This window comes from Phascolarctos cinereus, unplaced genomic scaffold (assembly GCF_003287225.1).
Source record: "Phascolarctos cinereus isolate Bilbo 61053 unplaced genomic scaffold, phaCin_HiC Scaffold_5;HRSCAF=322, whole genome shotgun sequence".
NCBI lineage: Eukaryota > Metazoa > Chordata > Mammalia > Diprotodontia > Phascolarctidae > Phascolarctos > Phascolarctos cinereus.
Genome location: NW_027555958.1, coordinates 56,715,939 through 56,736,674, shown reverse-complemented (window position 1 = coordinate 56,736,674; position 20,736 = coordinate 56,715,939). Strand labels below are relative to the sequence as shown.

Sequence of the window (20,736 nt, the reverse complement as noted above, 5' to 3'; positions counted from 1 at the left end):
GCTTACATATATAAGCATTGCCTGTACCCTAACATGTTAAGCCCTTCTTCTCAGGAGGGGGGACTTCTTTGCTTCCAAGTAATTTTCCTCACTCTGAAATAAAGTATACTGCTACTTTGCATGCTGACACACCTGACTCTAGCCTGCTCCGTTTGGCTCAGCCATTCTCAGGTTAAAGACCAGCCCAGTCTGCACTGCATTCAAAATTCTGTTGACAACTTATAATTACATCCACTCAAGTAGAAGGTAAGCCTTTTTAAGGACAGGGGCTGGTTTTCATTTTTTTGTTTTTGAATTCTTAGAGCCTAGTATCTTGTACTTTGGAATGCATTTTGGTATGTACCTGACTGTGGAAAATCTGCCCTCAAATGTAATTCTTCCAAAATTTATTGTTCTGCTATGCCCAAAGGGCTATAAAACTGTGCATACCTTTTGACCCAGCAATACCACTTCTAGGTCTGTATGCCAAAGAGATCATAAAAGTGAAGCACCCACATGTTCATAAATATTTACAGCAGCTCTTTTTGTGGTGGCCAAAAATTGGAAATTGAGGGGATGCCTATCAATTGGGGAATGGCTGAACAAGTTGTGGCATATGAATGTAATGGAATACTATTGTGCTATAAGAAATGATGAGCAGGCAGACTTCAGAAAAACCTGGAAAGACTTACATGAACTGATGCTGAGTGAAGTGAGCAGAACCAGGAGAATGTTGTACCCAGTAACAGCCACATTGTGTCATGACTGACGTTGATAGACTTAGCTCTTCTCAGCAATGCAAGGATCTAAAGCAACTCCAAAAGACTCCACATCCAGAGAAAGAACCTTGGAGTCTGAATGTAGATCGAAGCACACTATTTGACCTCTTTTTTTCTTTTGTTGTTGTTTTTTTTGCTTGTTTCTTCTTTCTCATTATTCCTCCCATTGGTTCTAATACTTCTTTACAACATGATTAATGTGAAAATATGTTTAATATGAATGTATAAGTAGAGCCTATATCAGATTGCATGCTGTCTTGGGGAGGGGGAAGGGGAGGGAAGGGAAGAAAATTGAAAACTCAAAAGCTTATGGAAGTGAATGTTGAAAACTAAAAATAAATAAATTAATTTAAAAGTTTATTGTTCTAAAATAGGAGTTCTTCACCTTTTCTTGTGTTGTGGACCCCTTTGGCAGTCTGGTGAAGCCCAAGAATCTCTTCTCAGAATAATGCTTTTAAATTAATAAAAAAAATACATATGTATAGGATTACAAAGGAAACCAATACTGTTATGTATATAAACAAAATACTGTTATAAAATATGTGTGTATATATATATACATATATATGTGTGTATATATATACACATACGTGTGTGTATATATATATACATATATGTGTGTGTATATGTATATACAAACACACACACACATATATGTTTATGGACCAGAATTTAGAACCTCTGTTAGAGGATTACCTGTGGCACTGAGAGATTAAGTGATCTGCCTATGGTTCCACAGCTAGTACACATACCATGCACAGTTTGATCCCAAGATTTCCAAGGACATTTCCAAGGGGTTCAAATCCAGCTCTTTGGACTTCCTATTCCACTACTCTTTCCACTATTCCATGTTGAGGAAGGACATGGGTTTGGGGGTCTGTTTCCTTAATGCTTCTCAGACAATTTTACATCTTCCTTGGGGAACTAGAGAGGGTGGCATGGACTATTTTGGCCAAAAGGTAGTTCATAGGATGGGTACTAGGCAGTGCCACAGTGCACAGAGTGCTGGGTCTAGAGTCAGGAACACTCATCTTCCTGAACTCAAATCTGGCTTCAAACACTTAGTAGCTGTGTGACCCTGCACAAGTCACTTACCCTGTTTGCCTCAGTTTACTCATCTGTAAAATGAACTGGAGAAGGAAATGGTAAACAACTCCAGTATTTTTGCCAAGAAAACCCCAAATGGGGTCACAAAGAGTCGGACACAACTAAAAAATGACTGAACAACAATGAAGTTCATAGGAGGTAAACATTTTCCCTTTGATTGGCTAGAGAAAAACCAGCACAGATAAGCAGCCCAGAGTTTGTTACATAAAATGAGGATAGAGGGTGAATTAGGATGCTAATGATGGTCTGGGAATAAGATTAGAATTAAAATAAACTCTTATGGTTAAATATTAATGAGCAAGGTCTGCTTTCAGGTTTCTTTGCTTTTAAAGTAGAATGTAAGTTTTTTTATTTTTGGTCTTTGCACTTAAAGTGCCTTGTACAATTTTCACATTTATTGAGTTGGTTTTTAAAGAACAATCTTCTCTGTGTTATTTAATCTTTGATCTCTTTTTTTTTCAATAAAGTAATAATTTTAATATGAAAGTGAAAACCTATGCATGGTACAGAGGAGAAACACTGACTCCAAAGTCAGAGGAACTGGGTTCAAATCCCACCTATGATTCTTACTATTCATATAACCTTAAGCAGGTCCCTTACCTTCTAGGGCCTCAGTCTCCACATCTGTAAAGTGAGAGGGTTATACTAGATGACCCCTGAGGTCTTTTCTAGCTGTTAACCCCATGATCCTGGCAGACTCCAACAGAAGAATACCCCCTCCCCATTCTTCAGGTATTTCCAGGGCAATGAGATCACAGGATTTTAGAGTCACAGTCCACTTCCTTCATTTTACAGATGTGGAGACTGAAGCCACAAAGGGATCTTAGGATTTTACGACTAGAAGTAGCTTGAATTCATAGAGGCACCAAGGGGAAGAGCCAGGATTCAACCTCAGGTTTTCTGACTCCAAATCTGGGGCTTCCCATTATATCATAGAGCCTTAAGGTGACAACTTTGTGACAACCTATCTACCTGTCTTAATACACACACACACACACACACACACACACACACACACACACACACACACCCCTTAAGTTAGGATTGTTGTTTGGTTATTTCAGTTGTATTGAGTCTTCTTGACCCCATTTGGAGTTTTCTTGGCAAAGATACTGGAATGGTATTTCATTCTGCCATTTCCTTCTGCAGGTCATTTTACAGATGAGGAAACTGAGGCAAACGGTGTTGAATGACTTGCCCAGGGTCACACAGCTAGTAACTGTCTGAGGCCAGATTGCTGCTTCCTTTTAAAAATCAATTGTACTTACTGCTGCTTAGCCTGAGGTATGAGGTAGCAGTGATAGCGCTGCCTACTCTACTGTTGCCTAAGTTCCTTCCATGAGATGAGAAGTGAAGCCATGAAATAGGGCTGGGGTTGGGGAGAAAGCTCAGCACCCTGCAGTAGAGAGGTTCCGTCCTATGGTTTGGGATATAGGGGAATGGCTCATGGGATTGAAATGTGCTCCTTTTAGCCCAGGAACAAGGATCCAGAGGTTGTGGGGAAGAGGACGAGAAATACCCCCTCTCTCCTTCTCTCTCTCTTTCTCTCTCTCTCAATCTCTGTGTCTCTGTCTCTTCTTTCTTTCTTTCTTTCTTTCTTTCTTTCTTTCTTTCTTTCTTTCTTTCTTTCTTTCTTTTCTTTCTTTCTTTCTTCCTTCCTTCCTTCCTTCCTTCCTTCCTTCTTCCTTTCTTTCTTTCTTTCTTTCTTTCTTTCTTTCTTTCTTTCTTTCTTTCTTTCTTTCTTTCTTTCTTTCTTTCTTTCTTTCTTTCTTTCTTTTTTTCTTTTTCACAGAATCATAGGGCTCTAAGCTGGCCATGCGCTGGCTGCAACCAGCTGTGCTGCTGTTTCTCAGGCAACCCTTCCCCAGGCAAGCAGCTGTGCTATGTGTTAAGGTATCATCTTTTATTTGATCAAGTATGCCCATAAGTTAACTCAGTAGGTCAAACCATCATTCTATTCAGTCTACTTCCCACCCATCCTTCCCAGTAGGTATTAAGAACAGGGCTATTGTTAGGAGAAGGGTGGATACAATGGGACAGAACTCAATCATTGTCCAACATGTTTACCACCTACTGAGTCTTGTGGTTCCCATTTTAGAGATAAAGAAATGGAGCAAACTCTGGCACTTATTGCTCAGATTTCCCATAAGATCAGAGGAGAGCAGCGTACTGGTGGGTGAGTTTTCTAATAGCTGCCGTCTGGAGTCCTATCCTCTTCAGAACAAAGACAGAGGGGGACGCGTAGATCCAGTCAATGAGATGATGAGCCAAAGGACCCCCTCAGTCTCCAGCACGGGAAGTGATGAGGTCAAAGGGACTGGCAATTGTCATTCCCAGGCTTTCTATTCCTAAGTTTGCTCCGTGCTCGAGGAGTCAGAAGGTACGCATAGGATATAGGATTTGAGGATCAGGAGGTAGGTCTCCTTGAACTTTTTTATTTTGCAAGCATACACAATGGGATTCATCATGGAGTTGGCATGAGACAGCAGGATACCCAAGCAGAGCAATTCTTGGGGTACGTTCGTGTTAGGGAAGAAATAAGAAACACAGTTGATGGTGGACAGAGGCAGCCAGGATAGAGCAAACAAGAAGAGGATAAGAAGCAGGGACTTGGCTGTCCTGAATTCCCTCCCATAGAATGCTCCTGTCTCTTTAGAGCCAGAGAAGTTCTGTCTGAGCTTGTTGCGGATAACGTAGAAAATGTCAACATAGATGGCGCACATCATGACCAACGGGATGAGGATCCAGGTGAAAAAGCTGAAATAGACCATGTAGTCCATCCTCATAACCGAGCGGAAGCGGCACGGGAGGAAGCTGGCATTCCCAGAGGAGCCCGGGCTCATTCTCTCATTCCAACCAAACATAGGGACCAGCCCAACCAAGATCGACACCAGCCAGCAGAACCCCAGGGCCATCCATATTACTCTCTGAGTGATCACTCTCTTGTATCTGTTGGGAGGGGAAAGAACTGATAGTTTTAAGGCAGAAATTCCTAGAGGTGGAAAGTAGAGGAGAGAAGGAGAGACGGGGAGGAAGGAGACCATGTATTTATCCTCAGCACTTTCTAAAGAGCAGGCTGAAATTCTCTTGTTTCCAAGCTCGAATAGTATAGATACCAGAGCAGGAGGAACAGAGGAGTTTTAAATAAAAATTTCCACATCCTTCTTTGGGGATATTTCCTTAAGGCAAGAGTCATATTTGGAATGGATAGGGAGCCAGCCCGATGATGTCACTACAACATTTGCAGCATAGGAGTTGTGAAAACAACACTGGGCCTGTAGCCAGAAGGCCTGGACTTGAATCCTGGCTCTGACAGTTAATAACCTGTGTGATCTTAGGAAGGGATCGTCACTTGTGTGGGCCTCAGTTTCCTCATCTGTAATAGGAGGAGTTTGGACTTGATCTCTAAATCTTATGGCTCCCAAGAATTTTCAAAATTCATGAAGATATTTTCTCCAAGAACTCTTCCATCTGCTGTCTTTGGTGAAAGGGGTGAGTTTCTAGAAGGGAGAGAAGAAGTGACTGGGGCCAAGCAATATTTACTGCAGTGGGGCTCTCCACTCCCACTTCGTATCTTCCTAGACTGTGGCTAGGTTAAGGCAGTTAAGAAAGAAGGATGTAGAATGGTAGGACTGCATCATTTGGGGAATTAGCCAAACATGGTGTGATACACAAATGCAATAGAATATTACTGTGCCATGAGAAAGGACAAGTGTGGCCAATTCAGAAAATGTCAGAAGACATAGTAACTGATAGTGAGCAAAGCAAACAGAACCAAGAAGACAAGATAACAACTACAACAACGTGAATGGAAAGATGAATACAAGGCAACTAACTATTATGTAATTATAGTGACCAAGCTTGGCCCAAGGGAGTAGAAAAGAAAATGCACACTCTCATTTGTGAAGTAGGGAATAATTATGGGAATAAAATATCATATATGATGCAAGATATAATCTACATTTCATCTGGTTTTGCTGAGCTCTTTTATTAAATCCTTATGTCTAGGTAAAACTTGCTGGGGAGGGGAATAGGAGTATATTCAGAACTGAATGTAATATTAAAATAAAAGAAATCAATAACACTTCAAAAAAAAGAGATGGAACCCAACTGATCTCTTGAGCAAGTTTGACTTTTCCACTTGGAATCCTGTTCTTTTTGCCACTTAATCAAGATTTAAACCACTCAAGAGAGAGGAAGAATTTGGTTTGGGGGACACATTTTCAAAGGACAGAACAAATAGAAAACTTTCTTGTGAGACTGAGTACCCAGTTGGGGAATGAAAGGGGGGAAAGTTGCATTTTTATAGCAGGAGACCAATTAGCATCACCTGGACTTTTTGTCTCTTTATCATTGGCCTGGGCAAATAGTTTTCTGTCACTTAAAAATTCTAGAAAATTTCATTTGAATGAAATGCTTTTGATTAGAAGATACATCGATTAGGGAGCCAATCAATCTGTGAGAACAGAGCTGAGAAGAAAGAACGCCAGGCCTTCCCTGGAGTGGGCACAGGGAGTAGGATGAACACAAATAGAGATGGCAAAGTGCAGAGTTGGGAGTGGGGGTGGAGACAGAGGGAGGTTTAGTGAAGTTATGCTTAAGCAGCAAAACTATAAATGTGGGGAGGAAAAGGTTCTAGTTCTCTCTTCCCTCCTGCTACCTCCACTGTCAGCTGGAGTCTCTTCTCCCATACTGGGAATTCATAGATTTGGAGGGCAAAGGACCTCAGAGGAGATCTATTCCATTCCTCTCATTTTATAGATAAAGAAACTGTGGCTCAGGTAGGTGAACTGACTTGCCCAAGATCACAGGTAGTACATTTCCAAGGCAGGATTTGAATCTTCTGACTCTGAAGCCAGTGCACTAGCCACCATACCACGCTTCCTACCTAGTCCCAGAGCAGAGCTTTGCATATGCCACCCTCACTCCCCATAGCAACCTCACCCTCCCCAATCCCCATCCTCCTCCCCAACTCCACAGCACAGGCAGGCAAATAGTACCTGATCGTAAGCTTGACCCTCAGGTAGCGGTCCACAGCAATGGCGAGCAAGGACATGATGGAGGCATGGGTAAAGACCAGCAGCAGACAGGTCATAAAAAGGCAGTTGTAGAAGTGAATGGTGATGCCCAAGCTAATCACAATGGCAAGAGGCATGACCAGCACACCCACAGCGATGTCAGCCAGGGCCAGAGAGACAATGAAGTAGAAGGTGGTATTCTGCAGGCCTGGGTTCAGCTTTACCACCCAGATGACTAGTACGTTGCCTACAATGGCACAAAGTCCAATAACAATCTCTACAGTGATGTATACTATGCTTCCTGCTGTCAGAGTTGTGTCGTTTCCAAGCATTTTTTTTCCAGTTGGGAGATGAGTAGGGGGTGTAGGCAAAGAACCACTTGGAGGTGGTGAGGCTGGCACTAAGATAGCAATTCTATAAAGGACCTCCCCAGAAGCCCAAGATCAGCAATTGACAAGACTCATAATTCACCCGTTTCTGTTCCTTGCCGGTGGAGGCGAGCACTCTTGGAGACACCAGGACCCTTACAGAGTATCCACTGAAGAGCAAAGCCATATAACCTGCTCTCTAAAGACTGTATCCCCACTAAGATCCTGGAAGTCTTGACGTAAGGTTCTTTGCAGACTGGAGTCTTCTGAATGTGGCTCTCCAAAGCTATTGCTGTTGCTTCTCCAAACTGACAGTTTCGAGCACTTTGTTTACTGCTACAGCTTAGACTTCTCTCCGGGGTCCATCAAGATAAGCTGCACTCTGGTGGTATTTCAGGAAGTGAGATAATCAAGGGGAAGTATTGGAACAAGAAAGATCTCTGTCTGAAGACCAGAGGGGAGGAGAGAAGAATTAGGGAAAGGAGAGAAGCTGAGTTTGTTGTAGAGATTGTTGCATATTTGAAACCCCACCAGGGTTACGAGGGAAGTGTGGAACTGGGCATGAGTCTAGATTTGGGGAACAAGGGACAAACACGTGATCGTCAAGCAGGACTCTTGGCTTTTTGCTGACTTTGCAAGAGAAGTTCTATTCAATAAACACAAATGAAACGCCTTCTATGTGCAAAGCCCAATGCCAGGTGCTGGGGAAAATACAAAGGTTGGATGACACGTGATCACTGCCTTCCAAGAGTTTATAATACATAATAAATGCATAAGAATCCTCAAGGAGCTTATACTCTAATGGAGAGGTAACACATAAGAGAGCTGAAAAACAGGGTGGCAAGAAGGGTGCAGGTGCTCAGGGAAATCACCAGCTGGTTATTGGATGTTTCAACTGGAGATCCCAAAAGGCATCTTAAACTCAACACAGCCAAAGCAGAACTCATTGCCTCCCACCATCACCAACCCACCCCTTCCCTAACTTCTGTGGTCAAAGTAGTCTGGGTCAAAGATACCACCTTCTTCCAGGCACTAATATTCACAATCTTGGGATCACCCTCAACTCCTCATTCTTCCATTACCTCACACATTCAATCAGTTGCCAAGTCTTATTGATGTCCCATCTATAACCTTTCTCACATTCCCCTCCTCCTCTCCATTCACATGACCATTTCTCTTCTTCAGGCCTTCGCCGCCTCTTGCAGGATGACTGCAATCATCTCCTCATTGGTTTCCTCCCTCCAGCCTCTCCCTTGTCCGATCTGTTCTTCACACATCTGTCAAAGCACAGGTCTGACCATGTTGCTTCTCCTCTTAATAAACCTGATGGCTTCATATCTTGTTCAGAGTCAAATACAAACTCTTCTGTCTGTTTGGCATTTAAAGCCCTTCACCGCCTCTCTCCAATCTGTCTTTCCAGCCTTATTACACATCAGTCTCCTTCATACCAAACGGACTTTCTTGCTCTTCCTTACACATGACACTCCCTGTCCCATCTCCATGGCTTTTTTTTTCAGTCTGTCCCTCACTCCTACCCATTGCTACCTTGTAAAATCTCTAGTTTCCTTCAAAGCTCAGCTCAAACCCCACCTCCTAAATGAGGCCTTTCTGGACCCCTGTCCCGCAGCCTCCAGGGCCTCTCCCTTTAAACTGCCTTGTACTTAATTCGTATCTATTTTATACACATTGATTTTGTATCTGCTTATATATACATATGTTGTCTCCTAAGGAAGCTCTCTGAAATCAGGGACTGTTTCAAACAGAGACCGGTTGTCTTTGTATCCCCAGGACCTACTGCAGGTCTTGACATACAGTAGGCTCATAATTTATATTTGCTGGTTGACTGATTGACCTTGAATTCCAGGTTAAGACAATAGGGAGCCACAGAAAGAAGGGTTTTGAGGAGGCCCTCTACGGCCTTACTTTCTCTTACATTCTCTACAGTCTACAGCAGGGGTGGGCAACCTGTGTCCTCCAGGCCACATGTGGCCCTCTAGGTTCTCAAGTGTGGCCCTTTGACTGAATCCAAACTTCACAGAGCAAATAAAATAAAGGGATTTGTTCAGTAAAACTTGGACTCAGTCAAAAAGCCACACCCAAGGACCTAGAAGGCCACATGTGGCCTGGAGGCAGCAGGTTCCCCATTCCTGCTGTAGATTGTAGAGTATATAAGGGAAATGGCCACCCCATTTTTGAAAAGGAACAAAGAATAGAGGATACAGACTATAGGCCAATGAGCTTGACTTCTTTGTTTCTGTTTTGGTTTTTTTGGCTAGGCAAATTGACCTGCCTAGGGTCACACAGCTAGTAAGTGTCAAGTGTCTGAGGTCTGATTTGAACTCAGGTCCTCCTGACTCCAGGGCCAGTGCTCTATCCATTGTACCACCTAGCTGCCCCTTGACTTTGATTCTGGCAAAAGTCTTAAGGCTTATTATTATTATTATTATTATTATTATTATTATTGTTATTAGTATTAGTATTAGTATTTTTAGGCAATTGAGGTTAAGTGGCTTGCCCAGGGTCATACAGCTAGTAAGTGTTAAGCGTGTGGTCTGAGGCCGGATTTGAACTCAGGTCCTCCTGACTTCAGGGCCGGTGTTCTAACCATTGAGCAACCTACCCGCCACCCCAGGACTTATTATTAAAAGGAGAGTTAGTGAATGTCTAGAAAAAGAGAAGAGAACCCAGGATATAGCCTTGGGAGACAGCCATGTTTAGTGGTCAGGAGATGAAATGATGGCCTACCAAAGGAGAATGAGAAGGAACAGGAAGACAGATAAGATGAGAACCAAGGGTGGGCGGCTTCACAGAAATAGAGGGAGCAAGGACGGAGTTATCAACAGTTAAAAACTGCAAAAAGGGCAAGTACAAGAGACTTATTTAGAAAGGACCTTTTAATTGGAGATGATAATTCCAATGAAATGGTGAGGTTCAAAGCCACAAGCAAAGGATGGAGAAGCAAGTGGGAGGTGAATAAACAGAGGTGACAAATCCAATCACTTTCTAGAAGTTTGGATGGGAGGAGACTGGCTAAAGGGAATAGATGGTAAGGCTAAGTGAAGGGTTGTTGTTGTTTTGTTTTGTTTTATTTTGCTTTAATGAGAAGGAAGACCTGGCCATATTTGAAGGCATTAGGGAAGAAGTCATTGGGTCAGAAGATACTAGAAATGAGAGTGATAATGGACAATAAGTGAGGGAGAAAGTCCTCAGATGGGTCAGGAGAGAATGGTTTCAAGGGCACAAGTAGTGGGGTTGGTTTTTTAGCAAGAATGGTCACCTATTCCTCTGAGATTGGAACAAAGGAGGAAAGAATGGGGATGATATGGAGGGTCTATTATGGGGGTGTATTATGGGAAAAAGAAGGAACAAAAATGAATGGCCTCTGTCTTCTAAAGAAAGAGGTGCAGTTCTTCGTAGAGAAAAATAATGGTATAGGAGCCTAGTGGAAAGGAGAAAATTTGGAATAGCCATCAGAGAGAATGTGATAGTTAATCAGGGAAGAAAGCAGAATTGGCACACAGCAATAACAGGGTCAGCTGAGGTTAAATAAATTTATGGCGAATTCAATGAGCCGAGAGTTGCATGATTTTTCTCTAGTAGCATTCAGCACCACGCAAGGAGTAGAGAAGGTTGGTTATGAAGGGAACCTAGGGTTGGGGCGTAGCAAGGCAAGAATGATGATAGGACAAGGGGGGAGGACAAGCATTTAAGTGCCTACTATGTGCCAGGCACTGTGCTAAATATTATTTCTTTTGATCCTCATAAATGTAAAGTTTTGCACTTGAGTGCAAAAAAAAAAATTCCACAAATATAAAATGGGGAAAACACAAATGGACAACAGTTTTTCTGGAAAGGTTGTGGAAGTTTCCATGAATTGCAAGGCTGAAATGAATCAGTAGGGTGACATGGCTGTCACAAAAGTTCATTCAAGCTTGGGCTGCGTTAGATGGCTTATAGCTTCCAAGAATTTGGAAGTGTTGATTCCATTTCACTCTGCCCTCGTGAGACCTCATCTGGAATATTGTGTTCAATTGTGGGCACCTTGGCCTAAGAAGGACATTGATAAAACTGGACAGGGTGTCCAGAGGAAGGCAACCAGGATAATAAAGATTATGTTCATGATGTATGAGTATTGGTTGAAGGAATTAAGCATGTATAGCTGGGAGAAAAATGACTCAGGGGTACATGATAGCTGTGTTGTGGAGGGGGGATTAAACTGGTTCTATATGGCCCCAGGGGACAGAATGAGGAACCAGTAAATTTATATTTAATGTCAGGAAAAATCTTCCCAACAATTAAGAGTTGTACATGAGTGGCTTTCCTGAAGAGATGGTGGGGTCTCCTTCCTTTGAGGTCTTCAAGCTGAGGCTAGACAACCACTTGCTGGGTTCGTGATAGTGGGAATCCTTTCATCTAGAGTTAAGACGAAATGGCCACTAAGGTCCCTTCCAACTTTCAAATTCTATGAGTCTGCAATGGTCAATGGAAGGAGAAACCCAAGTGGGGAAGACTTGGACATATTTGTAGGCCCCAACAGACAAAAAGAGAATGAAAATTAGAGGGAGATGACTATGGGGGAAAGCTGTTGGAGGAGATGGGATCAAAGACACAAGTAGAGGGGTGGCCTTAGATTGACAAGGGCTAGATCTTCATCAGAGATTAGGGCTAGGCAAAAGAGGATAGTGACAGTGTGCCCTTTATACAAACAGGGGCATTTGGAAGAGGGGCCGGTTTAGGGTAGGAGATAATAAGTTATGTTTTGAAGCTGCTGAGCATGAGATGCCAGTAGGACATCAAAGGGGAGATAACCAGGAGACAGTTATTGGTGTGGAGTTGGGATTCAGTAATCACACAAAACTCAGTAGCTGAGAACTGAAAGAGACCGCAGCAGCCATCCATTCCAACTTCTACCTCAAAGGAGTCCCCATGATGACCTGTCTGAGAAGTAGACATCCAGCTTCCACTTAAAGACCTTCAATGACAGGGAATTCAGCACCTCCTGGAATTTGGCTACAATATTCCTAGGAGTTTTCCTTTGGGGATCTCTTTCAGGAGGAGATTGGTGGATTCTTTTAATTTCTATTTTGCCCTCTGGTTCTAATATATCAGGGCAGTTTCCCTTGATAATTCCTTGAAAGATGATATCTAGGCTCTTTTTTTGATCATGGCTTTCAGATAGTCCAATAAGTTTTAAATTCTCTCTCCTGGATCTATTTTCCAGGTCAGTTGTTCTTCCAATAAGATATTTCACATTGTTTTCTAATTTTTTGTTCTTTTGGATTTGGAACTCACCACTTTTCACTTTTGAACATCTTGAACTATTGGGAATTTTTTCCTGACATCTAGTCTAAATTTGTGTCTTCACAAATTCCAGCCACTACTCTTTGCTCTGTGCCCTGAGGCCATACAAAAACACGTCTAATCTCTTACAGATGACAACCTTTCAAGTATTTGAACATAGCTATTGTGTCCCTCACTTCCCTCCCTGCATCTCCACTTTGTCATCTCTGGTTCAGTCTACGCATCCTCAATTTCTTCAACCAATTCTCATATACGAGGCCTCAAGGCCTTTCACTGTACTGGTTGGGCTCATCTGGATGCTCGAGTTTATCAATGTCCTTCAACCCAGCTATCTAGAACAGATTACAGTACTCCAGATGGGCTCTGACGAGGGCAGAGTAAAAAGGTCCCGTCACTTCTTTCTGGGAACTCTGACTCTCTTAATGAAGCCCACACTGCATCAGCTGTTTTGGAGGCCATATCATCCTTCTGTTGAGTTTGAGGCCACCAAAACCCCTAGATCCTCTTTCTGACGAGCCCTTTTCTAATCATGTCTCCTTCGTGCTGAACTGGCAGTGTTGACGTATTGAACCCACATCAAAGACTCGATTCTGGCCTGTCAGGATCTTTTGGGCTGCTAACTCCATCACTAGGTGTATTAGCTAGCCCCTCTCAGCTTCATGTAATGTGAAAGTTTGACCTTGCCATTCTCTCAAGCTATTGTCCCATATCTCTTTCCCTTTCACAGCCAAACTCCTAGAAAAAATCTGTCTACACATATCATTTCCACTTTCTTCTCACTCACTTTTCACCCTCCTTCAATCTGGCTTTTGCTCTCTTTACTTAACTGAATTGCTTAGATTACCAGTGAGCCTTGCAATTGATAAGGTTGCCAGTGAAAATGACCTCTTTTCATTCCTCTTCCTTCTTGGCCTCTCGGTAGCATTGGAAATCCTCCCCGGATACCCATGGCACTCTTTGGTTTTTTTCTCCTCCCTATACAACAGTTTCTTCTCAGTCTGTTTTGCTGGACTGTGATCTGAGTCCCTCACCCACTAGGGGGGAGGGGTGGGCCCCAGGAGTCTTTTTGGGGCCCACTTCTCTCCTCTCTCTGATATGCCCTCTGTTGGTCATCTTATCAGATCCTGCTATCTCTATGAAGATGAATTCCAGACCTCTATATCTAGCCCTAGTCTCTTCTCTCAACTCCAGTCCTATATCACCAACTGCAATTGGACATCTCCAACTAGATGTTCCATGGGCATCATAAATTCAACATTTCCCAGACAGAACTCATTATCTTACACCTCCCCCAATCATCCCCTTTTTCTAACTTCCCTATTTTGAGGAAGCTAAATAAGCATGTTTTCACACACTTGCATGCAATGAGGAGACACACATGTAGTCTTTTTTTTTCCCCTAAGATCCCTAAGTTTCCTGGTCTTCAAGGTCAGAGCTGTGGAGGCCAAAGGAATGGAGGTCCCGCAGCCCTTGCTCTCAAACTGCTCCTAGGCATTCTTCCTCTTTGGCCACTGTCCTAAGGAATCCTCTTCCTAGGACATTGTGTATTGTTGGTGTTCAGTCATGTCCCACTCTTCATGACTCCATTTGAGGTTTTCTTGGCAAAGATATTGGAGTGGTTTTCCATGTTCTTCTCCATCTTATTTTACAGATGAGGAAACTGAGGCAAACAGGGTTAAGTCACACGGCTAGCAAACATCTGCGGCCAGATTTGAACTCAGGAAGATGAACTCACTCTACCTGCTGAGCCATGTAGCTGTCCCAAGAAAAGTTTTTAGGGCATCTTTAAAGTCAGAAAATGTAATAGCTGGAGAAACCTAAAAGATTGTCTGGTTCAACATTCTGAGCTTCTGAAGACTGAGCTTCAGAAAGACTGAGTGACTTTTGCTTCAGCATGCAACAGGTTTTCCTAACACCAGGCCTGGAGTTCTACCCACTGCACCACCTAGCTGCCTCCTATTGGATATCACTAGAGTAATTCCAGTTACCATCAGGAGGCCAGTGACTCACAGAGCCTTTTTACTATGACTACATTTAAACCTGATAGTAAGAGCACAGGGCAGGAAAGATTCTGGGGACCTCATATGTAAGTCATTTTCTGGGTAGGGTTAGGAAAGGGACAGGGGAGTTATAAAATCTTGAATTAGAAGGAAATTCTGTCCTGAGAAGAAAGGGGACCATTCACAGCTACCACAGGGCTGACTCCAGGTGTGTCAGCCCCTTCCCCCATGCCATGGATTCTCTCTATCCTAAACCCAGAGAGAGGCTCAGAAAGAATGTTTGACCTGCTTCCTAACCTGAAAAAAAGGAATGATGAAGAGGAAATCAGGTCAGTATAGAAGAATAATAATGTAGCTAACATTTGCATGGTATTTTAAGGTTTGCAAAGTGCTTTTATATACACTGATTAGATCCTCATAATAACCCTTTGAGATAGGTGCTATTTTTATTCCTGCTTTATATATGTGATGAAGGCTGAGTTGTGGCAAAAAAAAAAAAGAAAGAACCCAAAGTGTAAGGAATTTGAGGTAAGGGAAGAGAGTTTGGTCCAACTCACAGTAGCATACCAACCCCACCCCCCCACCCATAATCCCTTAGGGCAGGCAGAGAGGAAGAGGTACCTATTCAAGGGTATAAGAAGGCTCAAATGAGATAATGGATATAGAGCATATTGTAAACCTTAAAGCACTATATAAATGCCTATTATTATTATTATTATTATTATTATTATTATTAGCCTTCAGTCACCAGGCTTTGGTGATGACTTCATTCTCCCAGCTTTCTATTAGAATCCTGCTGAATTCAAGCAATGTTTATAGAGCAATATAGGGATGGGCTAGTGAAAACAACTGGGCTATGGGAGGGAGGAGAAGGTATACACACACTTTTAAGTTTAAACTTCCTTATTAACACTTTCTAAGTCTAGACAATCAACAAAGCCGATAAATCAAGCCGACTTGTACCACTACCCATTTCTGAGTAAATGCTTGAAATGAAAATTTAGCAATGGATTCTTGAGGCTGGCTAGAGCTGGCTCCAGCACATCTCTGCATGAGGAAGTGATCTCATTTGGTGATGACATCAGATCCCATGGGTTCAATGATCATCTCTATGTGTAGGATTTCCAGATCTTTATAACCAGCCATAGCTTTTCTCCTGAGCTCCAGTCTGGAGTCACCAACTAACTGCCTTTTTTATATCTCAGATTGAATCTCTCCATAGGCATCTCAAGCCCAACATGTTCAAGACAGAGCTCATCTTTTCCCCAAAACCCTCCTCTCTTCCAAAATTTCATATGCTTGCAAAAGGCACCATTCTCTTCCCAGTCACCCAGGCTCAAAACCGGTGTCATCCTCAACTCTTCACTGCCCCATTGAAGTTTGGAAATTAAAAGGAATTACCATGGGGCTATTCCCACCACTGGCCACAAGATGGCATCATGTTCCTACTTCTACTCTGGGCCCCAGGCACTTTCCCCAAATCCTGATAAGCCAGAAAGTAAGAGAGATTTATGGAGTCTTAAATTGAAACTCTAAAATATTAGCCAGCTAACTGGAGCTTGCTGCTGGGGATATGGATGAGGATGAGGACGGAGAAGGGGAAGACTGGGGGATTAGAGCTGCCCCAAAGTGGCTTTGACAGGAGACAGTGGGTTTTTCCTCCCTGCGAGTTGTGTAGAAAAGGTAATCATTGACAAATAAAGACGGGATTCTTCTACGCCTTTCGTTTGGACCAGATGGCCTCTGGGGTTTAGATTTGTGCTTTGTAGCTCTCATTCCCAGATTCTGTGAATCAGAGATTCTTCACCCGTACATAAGATAGTGCCTTTCAAGTCTGGCCCACTTGGCTCACACCTACCTGTCCATTGCCCAGTGCTCTAAGACCTAGGCATTCTTTGAACTGTATCCCAAACAATCAGAGGGACTGCACCTGCCACTCCCGAATTCCACAGAGCTGGACACTGGTTTGCAAAAGTTTGCCAAGTTACATATACTCAGTCGGAACATTACTCAGGTTAGCAGTGGTCATATACAGATCTGGCTTCTAAAGCAGTTTGCTGCTGCTGTTGTTTTTTCCCCAGCTCATCCTGCCCAAGTCAAAGTTTCCCTTGCTCGTTTAGGAAGCAAAGTACTTTGTGGACCGCCCCAGATACATTCCTTATTCTAAAGTCCAAAGAGTTCTTGCAGTTACCCAAACTGACTGACTCAGCCCTTTCCTTCCCTGGTTTCTGCCTACACAACTTCCCTAATCTCTTCCTTCTCTTGACAAAATAGCCCCCAGCAACTTCTCTGAGTGGCCTTTTTCTCATAAGCTTTCCTATTTTTCTGAACCCACAGTTGCTCTAAAAAACCCCAAGTAAGTCTTCTACACATGTCCCATAATTTTTTGCTTTTGTGACTTTGCTCAAACCAGTTGATTGCTTTGAAGCAGGACTGTACCACGGGAAAAAGAACTCGATTTGGGACCACAGAAACTGGCTCTAATCTTAGTTCCACTACTTTACTATCTAGGAAGCATTAGGCAAATCATTTATAGCTTTGCGACTCAGTTTCCTCACCTGTAAAATGAGGGGGTTCAATGAGATAGCCTCCAACATTCCCTGTGCCTCTAAGTCTTATACCGAGAACACCCTTCTCTGCCTGTACCTTTGGAAAGCTTACTGTTCCAATCATGGCCTCCTACTTCCATGAACCTTTCTGTGATGTTATCTCCCCCTTTCCTCCTTGGAGCTCAAGTAGCATTTTCTGCTGTCATATGCTTATCAGAGTATTATTCCATGTTAAAAATTATTTTTTTACGTGTGGTAGACTGAGTTCCAGGAGAGCAGAGACTCTATTTTATTTAAACTTTGCCTTTCCCCTAGGTCACAGCCCAGCCTTCTGTGCACAGTAGATATGTTGGTTTGATTGATACTTCCTGAATTTGCAACTTCAGTGCCCCGAGTGCTACCCACCATCATCTCCTCCTAGATTCCCACACATCCAGAGCCCCCTCTCTTCCCCTCCCAGTTGTGATTTTTAAATATTCACATCTATAAAAGAATTATGTTTAGACTGTCCTGACCCCAGCCAGACTGGGGTTAAGCTTAATCCACACGTGATTCAAGAGGACTAACATCTGGAAAGTTCAGTCTGAGCACAAGGAAATCTGATGGGAAATAAGTTCCGGTACAAACCCTGAAATGAGATCTTTAGGGAGTAGCTTTCAAGGCAATATTTGAAATGTCAATATCCCATGACACCTTTTAATCGGATCCTTAGCTGTGGGCCCAAGTGGATGGAATGATATTACTCCCAGATATTCACCCCTAACCTACAACGGTTCTTCATTGCCTCTGAAATGAAATCCACCCCAAATCCTTAGACTCACATTCAAGACCCTCTACGGGCTGTGATTTACTTTCCCAACTTTTTCTAGTATTCCTTCCCTTCGGGTGTTTGGAAAGCACTCCCCTACTATCTAATCTGCCTCTTGCCATAACCCTATCTCTCCACAGGTAGTCAGTTCTAGCCTTTACCACCAGGACATCAGAATGTATGGTTTGCAAATAATGTGAAAAGATCAAACTGTTAAGATTTTACAGCTTTAAAATGTTATTTTTTGTGATTGACAGTCCTCCCAGTCTTTTCATAGCTAGAATCTGCTGAGCTTAACACCTACTTAGACACAATAATTAGTTAAAATTGGAAGCAGCCAAAAGCCCTTCCTCTCCCCCTTTGCCCCACCCCACTCCAGCCCCACCCCAGATAAGGCTCCCAGGCCCAGTCCTACCCTATTTCCCTGGGTGGATAGCCTTCCCAACTGTGGTCAGTGGCGTTTAGGTGTCCAAGGGTCTCCCCCAGTGGGTACTGGGGGGTGGGGTGGGAAGGAGCCCTTTCCTCTCAATTGAATTTCTCTTCATTATTTCTTGTATTATTTTTACATCATGAATTACAGCTGCTCTTCATTCCTTACCAAGTTATACTCCAGATTTTCTCTACTAATGGTCCTGATACCACTTCATCCTGGAATCCCTCCAGCCCTGGAATCCACACATTGGAAGTACCCTTGGTGTCTTCTGCCTCTCCTTCTGATGAGATGAAGCCTTCCTCTCAGAACCTTCATTTAAGGAGGACCACTCAGCCAGCTCTGGGCTGCACTCTGGACTTTCTCTACCGTGTCCCCACGTACCCACAGCGGTACCTGACTGGATACTTTCATGAGTTTCTGCCTCTCCATCTCCCACCCCCCACTTCAGCTGACTTTTATGTGTTGTCTTCCACCATTAGAATGGAAGTTCCTTGAAGGCAGGAACTATCTTTCTGCTTGTATTTGTATTTTCAGCTAAGCTTAATGCCTGGCATATAGTAAGTACTTAATACTTTCTTGTGGAATTGACTCGATTTCATTGCCCTGGGCACCAAAATTGTGAGTTATGATTCTGAACACAGATGCCACCTGCTCCATGAAGTGCTTCCTGATTCCCCTCAGCTAGATAAACTAGAGGCAGCTAGGTGGTTCAGTGATAGAGTCAGGAAGACCTGAGTTCAGATTTAGCTTCAGACCCTTACTAGCTGTGTGACCCTGGGCAAGTCACTTAACCTCTGTTTGCCTTACTCCCCTGGAGAAGGAAATGGCAAACCACTCCAGTATCTTTTTCAAGAAAACCCCACGGACCATGGGGTCATGAAAAGTCAGACACAATTACAACAGACAAACTCAACTTCCTTCTACTTCTCAAAGCCCTTGGTACCTCCTTTACTATGCACTTAAATTATAAGCAGTATTATAGTTAGTTTCTATATGTCTTATCTCCTCTACTAGCTTTTAAGCTCTAAAAGGTGGAGATTGTGACATCAACTGTGTAGATAAGTTATTCTCCCACTCTGAGCCTCAGTTTCCTCATCTGCCAAATGGGGACGATATTCATACCTCCCAGCAATGGTCAGTGGCTTCCAGGTGTCCAAGAATCTATCCCCTTGAGGTTTGTAGGGCAGGGTTTTGCTTCCCCCTCAACTAAATTTCTCTTAATTACTTCTTGTATTATTTTTACACCATGAATTACAAAGGTTATTACAAAGGTACAAATGCTCAACTTGGCACATAGTTAAGGGTATGACAAAGCTTGTTGATTGAGCAACCTCCTGGAGTTCTTTGGAGGAAGGCACTTTATAGTCCTTCAAGTTTTGCCTCTAGAAAATCAAGCTATCGGCATTCGTGTGATTCATCTTTGCACCTTTCCCATGTTCAGCACAGTGACTTCCACACAGCAGATACGTGATCTGTAAATGCCTGTCCAAAGAGCGTTTCGTCCTAAGAGGCGAGGCTAAGGCCACTGAAGCTCCTGCCTTAGAAAGCCACTTTTACCAGAGTGCCCATGTGCCGGTGGTTGTCAGACTAGATGAGCTAGTTTCCACTTGAAAGTGTGAGACACAGACTTCCTGGGTCTGGAAGGGGCAGCACTCCCCAGATCTGGAGAGGCCACATGCTGGGCAAGTCCGAGGTTTATGGGCAGCCTCTCAAAGGAGAGGGCCCATTCCTGCTGCTGGCTTTAGAAAATGAAAGTGTCTGGAGGCCTTTGTTGAAAGTCAGTCATCTCTTCCTATCCCTGCCCTGTAGCTGGGCAGGAAGTGTGCGCTTCCCCTTGCTTCTGAGTGACATGTCAATATTGCGAATGGTGCCAAGGAAACACAGGCGGGGCCTCTGGGTGGACGCTCCAGAGAGGCCCGTTGCTGGCGCCTCGGCAAGGAGGGGGGGAGCAGTGGACAAAGGGACATTCAGAGCCATAATTCTTCTCCCAGATGTTAACTCTTCCATGTAATTGGCACCGATTGTCCACAGTCCCTTTGTTTTCAATACTGCGGGAGTACTAGAGGGAAGAATCTTACAGAGAATTTGGACCTAAGGAGCCAGGCTGAGCTTCCAGCCACCTCCTACTGTCTTCTAGGGGGCCACGCAGAGCATCCTGAATCTCACCACCAGGATTCAGCCACCTCTGAGGTATAGACAGGGCCATAGTGGATGGCCATGAAACGGAGTTACTGAAGGACGGGGGCCACGTGACAGACTTCAATCTGCATAGCTGTCTCCTTCCTCAGCTCCAAGGGCCCTTCTCCCTGAAACCACAGGCTCATCCTTGACTCCATGCTCTCCCTCCCTGCTTAAATCCAAGTCTCGTCAATTCTTCCTCCGCCATTTTGATCC

The 20,736-nt window shown here is 43.5% G+C and overlaps 1 protein-coding gene across 8 annotated transcripts in view; it reads right to left on the bottom strand.

The window, feature by feature from the left end:
* The window catches only part of ADORA3 (adenosine A3 receptor), a 71,354-nt gene that overhangs the window by 12,585 nt on the left and 38,033 nt on the right, over nucleotides 1-20,736 (bottom strand). Inside the window, exons 1-2 of one of the 8 annotated variants that reach the window (XM_021001691.2) lie at nucleotides 6,866-7,806; nucleotides 3,754-4,814 (exon numbers count right to left, since the gene is read on the bottom strand). The exons of 3 other annotated variants lie outside the window; for them this stretch is intronic. In XM_021001691.2, the coding sequence (XP_020857350.1) occupies nucleotides 4,214-4,814; nucleotides 6,866-7,215 (951 nt within the window). In that variant the 5' untranslated portion in view covers nucleotides 7,216-7,806 and the 3' untranslated portion in view covers nucleotides 3,754-4,213. Of the gene's footprint in view, nucleotides 1-671; nucleotides 1,210-3,753; nucleotides 4,815-6,865; nucleotides 7,811-20,736 lie in introns of those variants that run through there. 4 more of the 8 variants (XM_078154949.1, XM_021001674.2, XM_021001682.2 and 1 more) reach the window with 4 other exon arrangements.